The sequence below is a fragment of the Aplysia californica genome, unplaced genomic scaffold (genome assembly GCF_000002075.1).
Source record: "Aplysia californica isolate F4 #8 unplaced genomic scaffold, AplCal3.0 scaffold00435, whole genome shotgun sequence".
In the NCBI taxonomy this organism is placed as follows: domain Eukaryota; kingdom Metazoa; phylum Mollusca; class Gastropoda; order Aplysiida; family Aplysiidae; genus Aplysia; species Aplysia californica.
This window is the reverse complement of record NW_004797705.1, coordinates 155770-173251: the sequence shown is the minus strand read 5'-3', so window position 1 is coordinate 173251 and position 17482 is coordinate 155770. Positions and strand designations below refer to the sequence as shown.

At 38.0% G+C, this 17482-nt stretch overlaps 1 protein-coding gene across 1 annotated transcript in view; it reads right to left on the bottom strand.

The window, feature by feature from the left end:
- Positions 1–7104: 7104 nt before the first annotated feature.
- The window catches only part of LOC101858569 (lysosomal acid glucosylceramidase), a 22710-nt gene continuing 12332 nt past the window's right edge, over positions 7105–17482 (bottom strand). The window contains exons 5-10 of the mRNA XM_005104760.3: positions 16646–16818; positions 15575–15812; positions 12876–13097; positions 12144–12307; positions 11060–11179; positions 7105–9353 (exon numbers count right to left, since the gene is read on the bottom strand). Coding sequence (XP_005104817.1) covers positions 9254–9353; positions 11060–11179; positions 12144–12307; positions 12876–13097; positions 15575–15812; positions 16646–16818 — 1017 coding nt within the window. The 3' untranslated portion in view covers positions 7105–9253. The remainder of the gene's footprint in view (positions 9354–11059; positions 11180–12143; positions 12308–12875; positions 13098–15574; positions 15813–16645; positions 16819–17482) is intronic.

Sequence of the window (17482 nt, the reverse complement as noted above, 5' to 3'; positions counted from 1 at the left end):
TGAAAATGCATGGAACATATTTGACGAGAAACTGACCAAAATCAGCAAGGAAAACCCAAGAGAATTTTTATAAAAGTGTGAAGGGCATACGGGTAAGGAAAGATCCACACAACCCGACATACCTTATAAACGATAAAGAGGGAAATGCCATTCTCGGCAAATATGCCATTAAAAAAGGTGGGAAAATTACTTCCAAGAACTACTCAACCCAGACGCTTGCCACGGACAACAAGAAGAGTTACAACCATTATATGGAGCGAAAACTGAACCACCAATATTTCCCAGTGAAATAGAAAAGGCACTCAAAACCAGCCCCAAGAACAAAGCCCCAGGACCAGATGACACCACAGCGGAAGCCATAGAGCTTGTGGAAACACCGGTATACTGTGGCTGAGGCGAATTTTCAACAGAGCCTGAGAGCAAAGTAAATGCCCAGAAGACTGGCAGAAAGCCATAGTGGTACCATTATGGAAAAAAGGCAACAAATGCGATTGCACAACATATAGAGGCATCTCCTTGATAAGCCACTCAGGAAAAATATACGCAAAGAAACTAGAGCACCGCATAAGACCTATTGTAGAGAGAAATCTGAGCAAAGCTCAGTTTGGATTCTGAAAGGGAAGAGGATGCACGGATGCTGTATTCGCATTACGACAGATATGCGAGAAAACAATCGAACACAAAGAATCCAACATCGCCTTTAAAGACAAGGAGAAGGCTTTTGACAGAGTAAACCATGCAAAACTCAGGAAGACACTCGAAAAGTATGACGTCAGAGGACAAATATTAGATAATGTCAGAGCTCTATATACCAACAGCAGAAGCTCCAGTAAAAACGAAGGTAGACAATACAGACTGGTTCAAAGTAATATCTGGAGTACAACACGGATGCGTTCTATCTCCCCTCCTGTTTATAATATGACACAATGATGCAAGACGCAAACCAAAGCCCAGAAAGCCTAAATGAATTTCTGTTCGCAGACGACCAATATCTTATTCATCATGCATGACCAACAAAGCCCCCAAAGTCACACTACCGAAGCCAAAGCTGTCATCTACCAGCTCGCACCCCTCCTATATCATTCAAACATCTCCATGGACACAAAGAGACAGCTTATCACCTCAATATTCATACCAACATTACGTTATCAGTACCAGACCTGTACTTTAAGCAAAACCCATGAAAGTAAAATAACCGCATGCGAAATGAAATGTCTCCACAAAACCCTTAATAACGTCACAAGACGAGACAGGCAGAGAAATTAAGAAGTAAAGCTATCGGCACTGAGCCCAGCCTGCGTTTCATAGAAAGACAGAGGATAAAATGTTTTAGCCACCTATGTTATGCATGTCACCTGACCAGCCAGCCTCGAGAGCCTACAACACCAAGCACTCAGGCTATAAAGGAAGAGAAAGGCCACGCAAAAGGTGGATCGAAGGTGTCAAGGAAACCTTAAGAAAACATAACATCACAACTGAAAGAGCTTAACAGCGCGCGCGCGTGGGTTTGAGCGTGCGTGTGTTAGAGAGAGAGAGAGAGAGAGAGAGTGTGTGTGTGTGTGTGTGTGTGTGTGTGTGTGTGTGTGTGTGTGTGTGTGTGTGTGTGTGTGTACAGTAGACCTATACGTGGTGAAACACCAAACCGGTGTACCGGTACCACGATCTGGACTATACATGTATTTATCTTATCTATCATAATCTTATCTTATACTTATCGTATAAAATCATTTCGGTCTTATCGTCGTTTAATCCCAATCTGTTGGATGTTGACTTCGCCAACACATTTATTAGTCACGCTTTGAGAATATTTATTAGATGCATGTTGCTTGGCTCTAAGGACACGACATAAGCTGCAACTGCAACTGGGTGTCGTCTACGCACATGTGATAAGGGCTATACTATCCTGGGTTTATAATAGATCTAACTTGTAGAGCCTACTGTGTACAAGGTGTACTGTTACAGTAGTAGTCCTAACAAATAGCCCTGTGCGCCACGGTAATTGAAGTTATTAGAAGCTGTACATAGCTAACTTCTTTTCCAATCACAAGAACAGGCTAGTGGGTATAACGCGAACCACTCTAAAACAGTATCAGGTTCTAAATTATCATGGGTTTTTTTACAACTTTTCAAATAGCATGGGTGATCAATAGTGCCAAATGCTGTGCTTAGGTCAGTCATAGTCATAGTGGGCATCGAAAAGCAACCTACATCCGCTGCACATAGGGGATGATTGTAAACTATTATCATTGCAGTCTCCGTATTATTATAATTATTTGTACTCTTACTCCATGAGACCACTCTTTTCAAGGTGTGTATTTTTAGTTGACGATAGGGCTACTTGTTCAAGGATTTTTTAGAAACAAATGGTAAATTTGAGACTGGCATAAAGTTAATAAATTCACTAAGAATAGCTGATAAAGATTTTTTCCATGAGTAGGGGTACTAATACAATTTCATTTATTTAAAACAAGAAGGTACAGTGCTTGAGTGGAGCGAACCATTCGTAATGACAGTGATTACATCAACAACACAGTCTTATTAACACTAGCTTTGGGAAGCGGTAGGTATTGGTATTAGAGCCAACAGAAATTAGCAGGCGATGATAAAATAAGATCGTTTGATAACTCCCGCCTTTCCATTCAAATTTAAATGGCCACTGACTCATAAAAATCAGGACGACGTGGAGTATAAAAATCTAACCGTATAGTCAAAATTGTGTCTTAAAAGGGGGGGGGGGGGGGGGGGGGGCTACACCTGAAGTCTATCTCGCTTATTACTGGACCGAATTTTACCAAATTTCACACATATAACAAGCATAGTGAGGAGTCTTAAAATCCGCAATCAAATTAGAGAAAAAAATTTCGTTTCCATGGATACGGCGGCCATATTGGATTTTGTTCAGTGGTCTTCAGTTAAATACCGCACTTATCGCTCATGGACATTGATTGTTTTTTTTGCATACGTGTTTACAAACATTAGATCTAAAAATTTATCTGTTGTTTTTTTCCTAAACGAATTAGAAATTTTTTAATGAATTTTTTCCTGAGGTAGCAGTCAAGTTTGCAAAAAATCAGTGAAAATCCACACTCCAGACACCACCAACAAAAATCTATTCCATATATCAAAAATTCAACAGAGACATTTTTAGTATTACATCTTCTCTTCATTCTGTGAAAATTTCATGAAGGTTGGATGAAAAATGGTGGAGTTATTCAAAAAAGTATAGGGTAAAGTCACGTTTTGAGAAAACAGCCGATAAAGAAAAATAAAATACTGACTTTATGAGGAAATGGCGGTGACAAACATGCCCAGTATGGGAATAAATACGGTTTTTTTGGTTTTTTTATGCTATGAAATAGTTGTAGAAGAGGCTGAGGAAGCTAGAAATGCCTACAATTCAAATTCCATAATTTTGAACCGAATTTTGACTTTGGGGGTGTAGCCCCACCCCCCCACCCTTTAAAAAACAACATTCCAAATTGATCTGCTAGTTCTTGTGAAGAGTCAGAATAAGTTAACTCACTACAGCTCGTCCAACACGGAAACACAATAGTTTTGATTCTTATTTGTGCCCTGAGATTTTAAATACGTGAGTATGCGTATTTTAGTTTTGTCGCCAGTGAACGCTTGCAACCACTTCTCCGCCCTCCCCCTCTCTCTCTCGCACATACAAACAAACAAACACACACACGTGCACACGCGCGCACATACACATACTACTAGTGAGCATGCGATGGTTCATGAGATAACCTTTCCTGTCGACGGTTAAGTTGAACTTTACACGAATTGATCTTGTTTCTCCCTTTTTTCCCCACTCCCTCGACATCAACTCATCTGTAGTTGACAGTATAAACCTTTTTTTTACCGAGGCCTATACATGTATTATATAATGTCAAATACTCAGAGTATAACGACTGACATAAAAACTCACTTAAAAATCGGATAACAAATAATTACATCATGTATAAATAAGTTTTATTTCAACTTTTCAGAACACAGCTATGCTCGCTGAAAGTTAAAATTTTGTCAGCACAAAGTTGCTAGTGAAATAGCAACCTGTTGTTATATAACATATTTTTTACATGTCGTGGTTTGTTACACCAAGACCTGCACTAAAATAAATAATAGATTATGTAAAAACTGGAATTGTAACGATCGACGTAACAAGTACTGAACGAATTTGAATGAGAAACACATTCGGCTGACTGTCAGCTTCTTAGATCACCAACTCATGATCAGTCTAGGCAGTTGAGGAAAGGCCTGTTTTATTTAGTACATACATGTAGTTCCATCCCTTAGTCTGTTTTTTTTTGTTTGCTTTTTTTTTTTGGGGGGGGGGGGGTACCGGTAGCTTTGGTGGCGTTTTTTGGGTGAAAGGAGTTGCAACTGATTGCAATGTACATGTATTTTCTGTGTATGTGCTTCACAGCAATTAACAGGTTGAACAGAAAAATTTTCCTAACTTTAGATGAACAACTGTTAGTTTTTATTGGATTATCAGAAGATGAAAATAATTAGCCTACTATAACGATTTAGAAGTTAGACTCCAATTACTACACAGTTAAAAAGGGTAAACAAATGAAATGTGCCATTGACTTTGAGTACTCTGAGGTTGCTTTGGTTCAAGTAGGCCTACTCACTTCTTCAGCTGGAAGCTTGAGTATTGAGTGATTCTAAGTTGGGGGTTGATTCCATGATTACGAAAAACTTGATGTAACAGTTTAAAATTTAAAAAATTTAGTAAGAGTTTTTCAGCACTTGTCACACAATAAGGTTATACAAGCGCCGAAGGTTTAGAGGTGTTACAAGAGAGTAAAAAAAAAAAAAAGGAGAGATAAGGACGATAGAAGTTTGATAAAAGAAAGAAGGAGCAAACGATACCACAGCACCCGCCAACCATCCACTGCTACATCTAGCACGGACATAGCGTACAGGTACGTAGCAAAACACACATTTATAGCGAACAACTTTTCAGGTCCCGAATTATTTCTTATACAGGTATATATTCTTATAAACTATAGAGTATAGAGAAATTCGCAAACGACAAAAAAATGTCTGGGTCTCGCCCATTTCGCTTTGTGTGTGCTAGACTGTAAATAGTAAACAGTAGCCTAGTCTCCACCTAAATAAAGGCACGTCATACAAAGGCATGCTTCGCTCAAACATACACTTTTGTCATATGTTGGGTTATGAACTGGGGGCGGCTTAGTGTACTGACGGAACTTTAGCCGCCCCCCCCCCCCCCACGGCTAGGCGTAGCGAAAGAGTTAAAGGAAATGAGATGATCGTGTCCCTTTACACAGGTTCATGTAAACACACGCTCCATGTAAATGTACGTTTAGGAGCCCTCCCGAGCACCATGTGTTTAGGAAGCTTCAAACTAAACACAGGTCACACATAACTCAAATTCTGTTAACCCCACGAAGCCCAGCAGTGACAGCAGGTGCAAAATTTTTAACATTAAATCATGTTTCTTCTTGGCCTGGGCATTCAAAGAGCAGCAAAGACAGAAAACAAAGGCACACACAAACTTCAGGAAATTATTTACTAAAAATTTTATAACAAACTCTACGAGTAACAATTCTTTGGAAAAATGAGTAAAGCACTTCATCTTGCTCATGTGCAAGTTATGGAAAAAATATAATCTTTTCTTTAGTTTGTAATCTTTTCTGAACGATCCGAGAACATACACAATGAAATGACAGAAAGAAGCAAGGTATCAAGTCATCGAAACAAATAATTAGAAAAGTTAGAATAAAATCAGTGTACAATCAGGCAAGGATAACTCAAACAGCTTGGGGGTTGACAAATGTGTTTGACACATCCATAATTCAGGTTGACCAATGACAAAAAATTAAAGAGATATCAGTCGGGGATTGGGAAATTGCACGAGCTATCCATGGTTTCGAGTTTCCTGTGTTCATGTTATCTGTGCCTGAATGTGCTTGGAGTGGAACAAATAAATAGCAATAACAGACAGCATTACATTCCAGCTTACTTTCCATGCAAAAGAATCTTCATACATTTCACAATTTTCAAACCTTGTTAAGACAACAAAAGGCACCGATTCCCCCTTCCTTTACACACACGTGCCTGCATGCACACACACACACTTACATACGCACACTGAGGAAGGTGTTTTACATAAAACAAGGATCTTGGATACCATGATAAACTCTTGTAACAACACATAAATGCAAACTCCTAATAAAGATAACTGCAGGTAAAAAGAACTGATAAATTTTAATTAATGATTTTTACATTTAAGAGGAGATGTCTTTTTTTGTTGTTTCCCTTAACTGCAATGCAGTCAGACTTTGCAGTATTGAAAGTAAGCAGACAAAGCATAATGACACATGAATCTTGTTATAAGTTATAGTGCTGTCTTGCTATTGCCATAACCCATGGCCATAACATCAGAAAGCATATCAAAGGGGAAAAAAAAAAGATAAAGGAGGATTGCGGATTGAAATCTCAGTACGTTTGAATTTAAGCATTGGTCTTATTGTTTCAATTCACAGCCTCAGTACATGTAATGGCTACCTTGGTCTCAAGTGTAATATACTTGAATCTTTATCAAGAACAGGCCATTTTGAAATCAGGATGAGATTCATGATGGTGGAGTTGGAGATATTCAATATTATTATTATTATTATTATTATCTCTATATATTATATTTGTGAAAGTTCATCATTTTGGCAGCCTAAAACTTCCGAACCACTTAACTTTCGAATTTGAAAAAATTAACGGTGGTTCAGAATCATTTAAAGGGTGCACAGTTTTATTGAGCAGCCTGAAGTCACTGTTAATTAATTTTCAGTTTTCATTAGTTTCGTTTAGATCTAATCTTGGGAAAGTCCGTCTTCTACGACGCCAGTGTTAACAAGTGAGGTTTCTGTTCACTAGCCGCGCGCACTGATTCCACACCTTTGAAATTCTGGAGTGTACAACCAAAAAAGCGGAACAGAGAACCAATCTATACATCTATTTTGTACATCTTTTCCCATAACACTACGACAGCTACGGAGTTGAAAGTTGGCAATTACCTGCAAAAAGATAGATAGGGCCACATGACGGAGCTCCATTTTTTATTTATTCATTTCCTGAATTTAGAAAAATATATTTGACAAAATGTTCTCGTCCTTCTTTGGCCTTTGGGATTATTCCACTGAGAAACGAAACAAACCTGCCAAGGTGGCCTTCACAGTGGAAGTGCCGGAAGTGATATTTCGTGAGGCGCATTTTGTGTCGAGAGTATAGATCTAGGCCTTCTAATTTTTTGCATTTCTCAAGATTTATTGCTCCATTCCGGTAGAGTGTAAATATAGTTGACCAATGACTTTCAGTTTATGTCAATGCACAGATCATTCCTTTCATCGAAAGGGGGTTCAGCTAGTTATTAATAACTGTGTTTATGGGTCTGCAGCCGAAGACCGGACTGTAAAGCCACGACTAAAACCAGCGATATGTGAGGCCGCACCAAGTGGACCTACTACTACACACCTCACTGCCAGCGTGATGTGTTTTAAATTTAGATATAACTGGCAAGCACAAGCTTAGGCCACACATTGTATTGGCAGAACGCGGAATGTTCAGAAGCATGATGTGTGTTTGCAATATTATAATTAGGAAAGAAGAGAGGGGAGGGGATGCTTGCAACACCCAGAAGTCACTTGTCTAACAATAAAATAATGAAATGACTAGCATAGCGTGGTCTAATGATAGGGACAGAATATGTTCATAATCTATTCTTCAGAGGGAAAATGAGTTACAATGGCTTATTCGTTATAAATAGAAAATTCTTTTAGCAAGTGTCTTTATTCCAGCATATTATATTGTACAAGTGAAACTAGTTCAGCTGTATTTAGAAATGTTGGATCCCATTGAAGAAAGAAGGTGAGAAATAGATAGATGATATTGCTGGTGAAACTGATGTTTCTTTTGCGTATCCCTAATATATTATAGAAATTAAGCAATATCCACTACATTTTGACGAAGAAACAAGAAAAAGACAAACATCGCATACAACAGCAAGATGAAATGATTTACATAGACCCAAAATTACATTGACATGTACACAATTCTGAGAGTACTCAGATCATCCCCCCCACCCCTCATCTGATTAAAAAGGAAGATCCCACACTACCATTTTGATTGTTTATTTCTCAATTGTTGGACAGCACCTTCTATCGACCAATTAGCACAAAAGAGCTGGACAGAAAACATTGCAAGTTTGGAAGGAAAATGACACCCCAACCCAGGTGAACATGGAGAGTTTCCATCTCCTCTTGGTAAGACAGGAGACTGTGATTTATATCTCCTAACCTGCCTGAGGTGTACACAACACCAACAGGATTGGAGCACTCATTTCTTTGTATTAAAAAAAAAGTAACGACATGAAATAATATAGCATATGAAAGCCCAAGTTCTGCTTCTCCAACATGAAAATTCTGGGACCTTAACAAATGACATTAGAGTAAAAAATCTCTAGTAAATGAAAACCATGGCAATATCAGGACAAGTGCTAGACAAGTTATAGTTCTATTTCTTTTTTTTTCAGCATTTTACCCACTCCCCTCTCATTAGGAATTCTTTAGTAAAAAAAAGTATGCGAAGGTAACAAACAAAATGCATGTTAAAAAAAAATTGAGATGGTGATTGATTTGATAGTTATCCCTCGGGCACACCATCTGATCTCAAAGCTCAAGCCCCCCCCCCCCCCCCCATTTCCATTGCACACAAAAAAAATTTAATTGTTATTCATGTAAACAACATTCAAAGGCATTAAAACTAAAAGTACAATTAAGTATATTGAACTTGTCTAAAACAAGCATGTATTGTCCAGGAGAAAAGAGGTCATCTTAGATGGTCGTCCTCTTGGATAAAGTCATTATCGGTGGGAATTGGTTGTTTGTACAGGTAATTATCTTGGACAAGTGGTCATTAGAGTAGATTCGACTGTGTAAATCTTGTTTTATGCATCTATTCACTGAGGTTTGGGAGATACGGCTGATTAGCAATCTACAAGATATCCCTGTGAAATGCCCTGAGAATAGTGCACATTAACAGAGACTGAGCTGTGGTGAAATAAATGTCAGAGGACATTTAAAAAATGCAACCTAAGTACCATACCTACACTGAAAGATACTAAGATTTCCTCTTTTTTCCTAGACCTCTATTTTTAATTCTTTTTTCTTCCTTTTTGTCCGTTGGATATGTCCATCTCTAGCATTACTAATATTTTACTCTCACATCACCACCAGAGAACTGTTTGTATAGAGTAGCCTGGAGAGGTCACCGGGTAGAATGCTGAACCATCATCTGTCAAGGTTAGCTCCACCGTATCGATGCCCCTGGGGATTTAACAAGCAAAAAAGCAAAGTTTCTTTATTGTGTGCACAGCATGGAAAATGTCAAAATTGTGTTTTGGCATAGTATTATGGTGACATTAAAACACTCCTGAATATGACCAAAAGAGGGAAACAAAGTGCTAAAAAAGAGAATACAGTCAAACCTGTGTAAGACGGCCACCCATTGTCAAGGAGAAAAGTGGCCATATAAGACAGGTGGCCGTCTTAGGCAGGACTGATCAAGATGAAGAAAACAAACCCCATTCCCAATCGAAAGTAGCCGCATTATTGTTGTTTTTGTTGTTGGTTTGTATTTTGTTTGTTATTTTTATTTTGTTGCTGATTTTGTGCAAGGGTGACAATAAAACGAAATGTGTCAGACAAGGAGGACCGAGTGCTATGGTAAAACAAACATATGGGTCGCCGCAACTCGAAAAACGAGCGACGCTTCTGTCACAAGTCCATGTTTACGTCCATTGTTACTTTGTTACAGACTGGGTAAACAGTGACCACTCATCTCACTTACGATTTGTGTATGAGTTCCGGGCGGGGCATATGGGTTATGAGGGATCACACGCTTCCCTCACCAGCAGCTGGAAATTGGTACCTATTGGTCAACAGTGGGAAGGGCCTATGCAACATGATTGGTTGGAGGGACTACCTAACAACAACGACAGGTGATTACATTATGAAGGCTCGCCCACAACGCCAGGGGTCAGGGCACAATTAAAGACAAAACGTAATGGAGTCACTAAGGTGGCCGTCTAAGACAGGTGTTATTGCTTAGTGTGACAGAGGTTGTGTGTTAAAATATGGTGGCTGCGGCCGCGTTGGACAGGTGCCCGTTTGACAGTTAAATTATAAAGGAAAAACGCAAGGGGGGAAATGGAAAGTGGCTGTTTGTACAGTTGGCCATCTTATAGAGGTGGCCGTCAGGGCAGCTTCGACTGTATAAGGTTATCACACATGTAAATACAGCAAGCCAAATTCTCCAAACCATTCTTGCAAAGTCAAAGATTCTAAATTGTTGGCTGAGTACCGTTCACGTAGAGCTACTGGAAACAGAAACAAGTCATTTTCGGAGTAGACTCTTGTTTATGGAGAGGGCATCTAGGCATAAACTACTTCACTTTGAGTGATCTGATGAGGCTTAATTTGGCTGGTTTTGTGCAAACTTAAACTCTGGCTTGACCATTGGAGACAATTTAACTCCACAGAGTCGGACACAGAGAACACAAGAAATCACCGATAGCTCGTACAATTTGCCATTCATTTCCCAACACATATCTCTTTAATTTTTCATTATATCGATTTACCCAAATTGTGGATGGATCAAACACATTGAAAATCCCCAACTTGTTTGAGTTATCGATGCCTGATGGTACTTCTTTCCAGGTACTCTAATCCCAAACTTCACGTGTAATGCTCTTCCAATGTATGAGTATGAGGACATACTTGCACCACAAAATGGTATGATTTTTCAGGGGAAAGGAAGGAGTGCCCTACTGGGCGACAGGGTAAAAGGAATCAAGGATTATAAATATTTGGTAGCAAGAATCTCCAAGTCATATGCTTGGAGCTTTTCTATAACTTATTGCTTCCACCCCAAAATTTCTCAATAGAATCAAACAGAAGTTTCCTGTGTGAGACAACAAAGTGCCTAAACACAACACCACAGATATCGGAAGTCTTCAATCTATCCAACTTACAAATTGTGGATGACAACAGCAAGCGAATTATCTGGTCTGTAGAATGCTGTTATTTCAATCCCTGGAATGCTCTCTGATGATTCAACCTTGACCCAGACAGAGCCGGGTCTAAGAAACTTGCTGTAAAATAAACAAAGTTGGGATATCTCGTTTTTCATTTCTAATGACTGAAAATGGAAAAGAGCAAAAGTGACCCAAAAATCAAGATCTCATTTTTTTGTCGCTGCAAATTTTGCTGTAACTAAAAAACATCTGACAATGACAACAATAATAAATGCTGATACACTGAGAGAATTTCTGAGGCACGTATAGTAGATCATGACTTTCTACTAACTCATTAACTTTGCCTTTGAGCATCCCTACATACTGTAGCATGAGCTTTATGTCTCAATGTTGCTTCAGTTAAGCTTCACATTATTGAAACCTTTGTGACAGCTCCAGTTCAACAAACGTAAAACATCGTAAGCAAAGATGCTGTCGTCCCATACAATGTACATGCTAAAAAGCACCATACAGGATTTAATAAATGTTCTACAATAGCTTTAAATGGACTTTTACAAGGAAACTAATAAACGATTTGAAATTTGCATAACCAAAATTTAAGAATCCTGGAAATTTTTAATTTTGAAAAGGACTTGAAAATGACTGAAACTGCTCACCGCCCTGGCTTGGAAAAAAATGGTACAGTAGAAGTTGAAAAAACTCTAGGTCACACAGAAGTTAAAGCAAACGTAGTTTTGATGAATGTCACTCACAAAATCAGCTGTCACCTATTCTCTCCTTCAATTTTTTCAGCCTTCATATATTCACATATACATATATATATATATATATATTGGGATAGCAAGAACACTGGAAAACAAAGCATAAGTGTTAAAACCACATTTGTCATCTTCAAGTTTGCCATGTACTAAAGTACCAAAAAAGTAAACATGTACTGTACCATAACAGCTTCACAAAAAATCTGCTCGTAAAAAAAGTCACAGGCTAAAAACAGCACAGAAAAAAAAAAGCTTGAGAATCCATGATAACTATCAGTGTTAAAAAAAACCTTTTTGCAGCTGAAATGTTCTCTGACACATACCTGAAATGTCCTAGGGCATAAAACATTGGCTGTTTGTAAAACTCTTTTTTCTCAGCATTGACTATGATGGGACTGTCCACAAAATTGGATACCCAGTTGGGGCCACCTGTCATGTCCAAAGCAATGTTCCAGTCAGTCCAACCTGTGACCCAGTTGTTGAGGTCCTATGGGAAACAAAAATATTATTTTGTAAACATGCTAGTTTATTGAGATCACAGGAAAACGGATAAAGACCCAGTCTGTTCCACAAACACATAATGCTGCTTTAAGTCCAAGAAACATGAAGAAAAGCAGCAATAAAAGGAAAAACTACTTCAACAATGTCAGAGGTGTTCAACAACATAATATTTTATCTGATAATTCCTTCCATAAACTTTGAAGGGTTTCAGTAGGCCTACTCATAGGACATAAACATCTTCTTTCATAGTGTTATTCCTCAAAGGACAACTGGCAGTAGCTACATAAATAGACTTCTTTTCCATCACTTTATCAACGGCAAACACTGGGGCCTGTTACCATCTTTAATAAGGTTCATGGATACTGAAATACTCCATACCTGGATGTGAACATCTGGCAAAGGAAAAGCCAAGTCTTGTTGCTTCACCTGTAAGCTGGATGTGAATTATCTCCACCAGATCAACTAATTCAAGCCAAAATGTCAACATAAAGGTATGATGCTAGCAGAAGAGGCATTATTAGAAGAACTAAACTAGCATGAAAATGAATATTCACCGTGATGATATCTTTTGTGTAGCTGGCAGCTCGCTCCCATGAGCCCAGTTCCACATGCTTTTGCCATGGCATTGACCCTTCACAAGCCTCACTTGCAAAAATGAACTTGTCAGGGAAATTAGTGTGAGTCTTCGTTAAGACGTCTGAAGGTACAAGAAAATCTGAATACCAGTGGACAGCTACTCCAGATAAATACTGACTGGCTTCTGGGTCAGACAGGACCTGCGAACAGATTATTTGTCCAAAATAAATATTAATTGTAATACAAGTAATGTGAACACATGGTACAAAACAATGATACAAGAATTTTAACTGCACTGTCAGCATGTTATATTCATTCCCGCCTAAACTGCCCGTCTTCACTGGTCGCTTGCACCAAACTGTACCCAAATCATCTGTCATTATCAGGTAGTTTCACATTAATGACTGGTGGGAATCAAGATTTCCTTGTGGGCTTTAACAATTCAAGACACTTTTTTTAAAGAACAAATTAGACATCCAGGAAAGTGTATAGTCTATGCTGTGTATTAAAATCACATCTATATTTCTTGCGTAGAAAATAGAATTACAGAAAAAAATTACTATCCCTTTCCGTTTTTAAATGATTATTCCACTTTTAGTCGACTCTACTGAACAATGTACTAGAGATATAAAAATATGGATGACCAGCAATAAATTGAAACTAAATGATGACAAGACGGAAATAATGTTGAGTGGAAATACAAAAGCCATTAAAAATCTCCCAGAGCTACAAATTGATATTAATAACCATACTATTCGTTCAAAAAGAAGTCTTAAAAATCTAGGGGTTCAGTTGGATTATGATATTTTTATGTCTATGTCCTCCCAAATTAGCCAGCTCAGCAAAATATTTACTTTCAGCTTAAGAAAATTGGCAGTGTACGAAATTATTTAACTAAAGCAGTAGCCAAGACACTTGTAACAACACTCATTTTATCAAAGTTAGATTACTGTAATGCTATTTTGTCCGGTTTGACATCCGAAAAACTATCAAAGTTACAAGTACTCCAAAACCAAGCAGCAAAATTAATAATGAAACAAAAGAAATCAGCGCACATAACACCAATTCTGAAAGAACTACACTGGCTGCCAATAAAAGAAAGGATTAAATACAAAACTGCCGTTCTTTGTTTTAAATGTATAAATGATAGTGCACCTTTTTATCTGAAAACATTCCTGGAATTATATCATCCAACTAGAGCCCTTAGATCAGCCTCTGATAATCTAATTCTTAAAATTCCAAAACAAAATCACAAAACATACGTCGAGCGTTCCTTTTTATTCTTTGGTCCCCAGGTATGGAACGAACTCCCATATAAAATAAGATCTGCCCCAACAATTTCCATTTTCAAAAATCAGCTGAAGCATTTTTTATTCACAAAAGCATACCTGTCTTAATGATGTACTGTGATATATATATATGCATGTGTACGCCAGACTGTGAGACTGAAGAAATAGCGTGTGAGAATGAGAGAGAGAGATAGGGAGAGAAAAGAGAGAGAGATAGAGGGAGAGAGAAAGAGAGAGAGAGAGAGAGAGAGAGAGAGAGAGAGAGAGAGAGAGAGAGAGAGAGAGTGAAAGAGTGAAAGAGAGAGAGAGGGGGAGAGAGAGAGAGAGAGAGAGAGAGAGAGAGAGAGAGAGAGAGAGAATGGAAATGTTTTTCTATATAGAATTAATGTTTTAATGAATGTTTCTAGTCTAGTTACTCACGTTTCAACTTTATTGTGACCGTTCGTGAATTTTTATTGCATTGGTTTTTTTTTAGTGAACACATTTTCAACCTCACTGCGAGACTATTTTTCTCATATAAAATTTTACACAAAATCATTTATATTATATGTATAATACGTTGTTTTATGTACGCACTTGTCGATTAATTTTTAAGACGTGATGTCTTTTTCGTTGTAATGCGCATTGAGCATCTTTTAGAAAATGGAAATGCGCAGTATAAATGCTATTTATTATTATTATTATTATTCAGGTGGTAAAAGGAATGGTGCTCCTAAAAAAAAAAAACCCTCCATCTGACTATTAGTCAAAATTAATTGTGCAAGCTTTAAACAAACGTCAAAACTGATCAATGTCAACAAACGCTAAAATGATTTCTTTTTCTTAGTTTTACAGAAAACTCCTCATGCCTCTCTGGGATAAAATATCCTCAATGCCACAAAAATAAAAGTAGAGTTATTTGTGGGTTAAAAAAAAAATCCTTTGAGTGGATTTAATCGAGGTTCCTGGGAAATAACAAACTAGCTATTATCTACAGCCACTAAAACAAAGCCTTCAAAAGAAGTAAAGAAACCAGCAAGATTTCCCCTCTATATTTTCAAAACATTTCTAGAACAATTCCAGGGTTAGAAACATTGACTGCAATTTGAATAAAAAATGTAATCTATAATATACCTGCTACTGTTCATTTTGAATCTTTATCAGGTATGGTTGCTTTTGTAGAAAATCTTAAAAAATTTTAAAAAATGTTCTACAGAGTAATGCCTCTTGTCTAGGGTGGGAGAGGTATTTTGAGAGCAGAGCCTCAGGAAAGATTGATTCAAAAGATGCACTATGGGTATTGTCTATCCATTGATGTGTGGGGAAAAAAAAAATCCAACAGTTACTTCAGAGAACTTAACATTATGAATTTGGGCCAACAAGAAAACAAAACAGTGAACTATACTCACGACTTTTGTCCAGTCCAGAATTAGCAATCTCTGGTCATCCAACATCATGAGACTGACATTCCCAAATCCAGCAGTGTGTAATGCTGGCCCAAGATCGAGTTTAACAAAATCACGTTGAGTCTCCGGGGTAAATCCCAGGGCTTGGAAAGGGAAATTTTGCTGCAAGCCATCAATTGGTTCGTTCTGAGTAGTTAGACCCCAAAATGAGATATTGTGCTGCTGATAAAACTGTAAAAACCTGCAGAGGGAGTTTTAAAGTATTAAATCTTATTGTGAGAAAATCTTTGATCATTATCTGGTTATGTTCATGACTTAAAAAATAATCACTTAATTTTTTTACTGGGTTAACTCTCGAGTTCAAATAATTATTTTGTTAACTTCTCTTTCCTCCTGTGAGAAGAATATATTGACAAACTTACATAGGTATTATATACATACAATTATTTTATCCATACTTGTCAGAGAAACTTTACTTTGAGTGTGTATCCTTTCAGCTTCATCTTCCTGTCTTTTCCCTGGTACATCAAACATGGAGTAATGTATTACAATCAGTCCAAACAGAAGCTAAGGCACTTCTTCAACACTTCTCCTGCACTAAGCATCAAGACATTTTTACCATCTTATGATAGAGATGTGCACGGTCAATTTCTTTCCCAGTGCCGTTTTGAATTAATATCTTCTAGTGACACACATACTATATTTATTTAGCATCTGTAGTCTAGTAGTTAAATATAGCATTGCAGGTTCAAATCCTAACCTGGACCTGACTTTGAGTCCATACATGAAAAAATTTTTTTCCTTAATTCACCCAGGTGAGAATGGGTATCCAGCTAAGATAGGAAAAGATCTTGTGAGCATGTCAGTGTTTAAAATGGAAGCTTTCACTCAATGTTTCCTATGAAACGGAGAATGTTTTGGAATATATTATGGGATCTGTCAGGATAACAATAAATTGTAAAGTGCACTGAGCTTTCTTCTCAGCAAGGATGTATGCGCCTCATAAATGCAACCTATCATCATCATGATTATTTCTTGACACCCAGGTCCTTAATAATAAGACATATTACTCACTTGACATAATATAAGGCCCATGCCTTGTAATACTGGCCACCAGGTTCTCCAATGAGTGACCCTTTGCCAGTCATGTTGTCGTTGGTCTTCATCCAGGCAGGAGCACTCCACGGACTGGCAAACATGCGGATTGGGTTCGGGCTCAGGGTCTTGGCTTGTTGTATGAAGGGGATCTGAGAAGAGTGGATAATGATTATAACAAAAATCACTTCTACAGCACCTAGTTCCTGGTGGTTCTAGGTGCTTAGCAATGAAATGAAAAGAAAAAACAAATTGATAACTTACACAATGACATGTTTCACGCATACCGGCCCATTCAACGTACAACAATCCTTTCACATACACGAGCCCGTTATCTGACAAAACAATACCAACTCAGAAAGACAGTCACTGTGGCTGCTACGAACTTGCTGCTGAAAGAAGAGTCAAACTAGCAGGTAAAGTAGGAATTAAATGAATATGTATTGGGACAATGTAGATTCTATGCAGCCACAGTGTTGTGTATTTGACATCAAAGCTGCTAGGCCTAGATCTAGTAAACAAAACCTAAACACTGACTGGACAAACAAGCAATGTGATTTCAACTGGACAGCACGGCACCCATGCCTATGCTTCTCTAGTAAGGTTAGGGGTCATTGTGACGTCAAAGAGGTCATCCAGTCCGGAATCATGTCAGCCGAGGTCTATAAGTTTAAACCGTTTCCTATAACATCTAGAACTTTTGACAGGGATGAAAATTTATAAGAAATCGATCATTCCTCCCCTCCTCTCTCTATATATATCTATCTTTCTCTCTCTCTATCTATCTTTTTTGTCAACTCCCGACCCCCCCCCCCC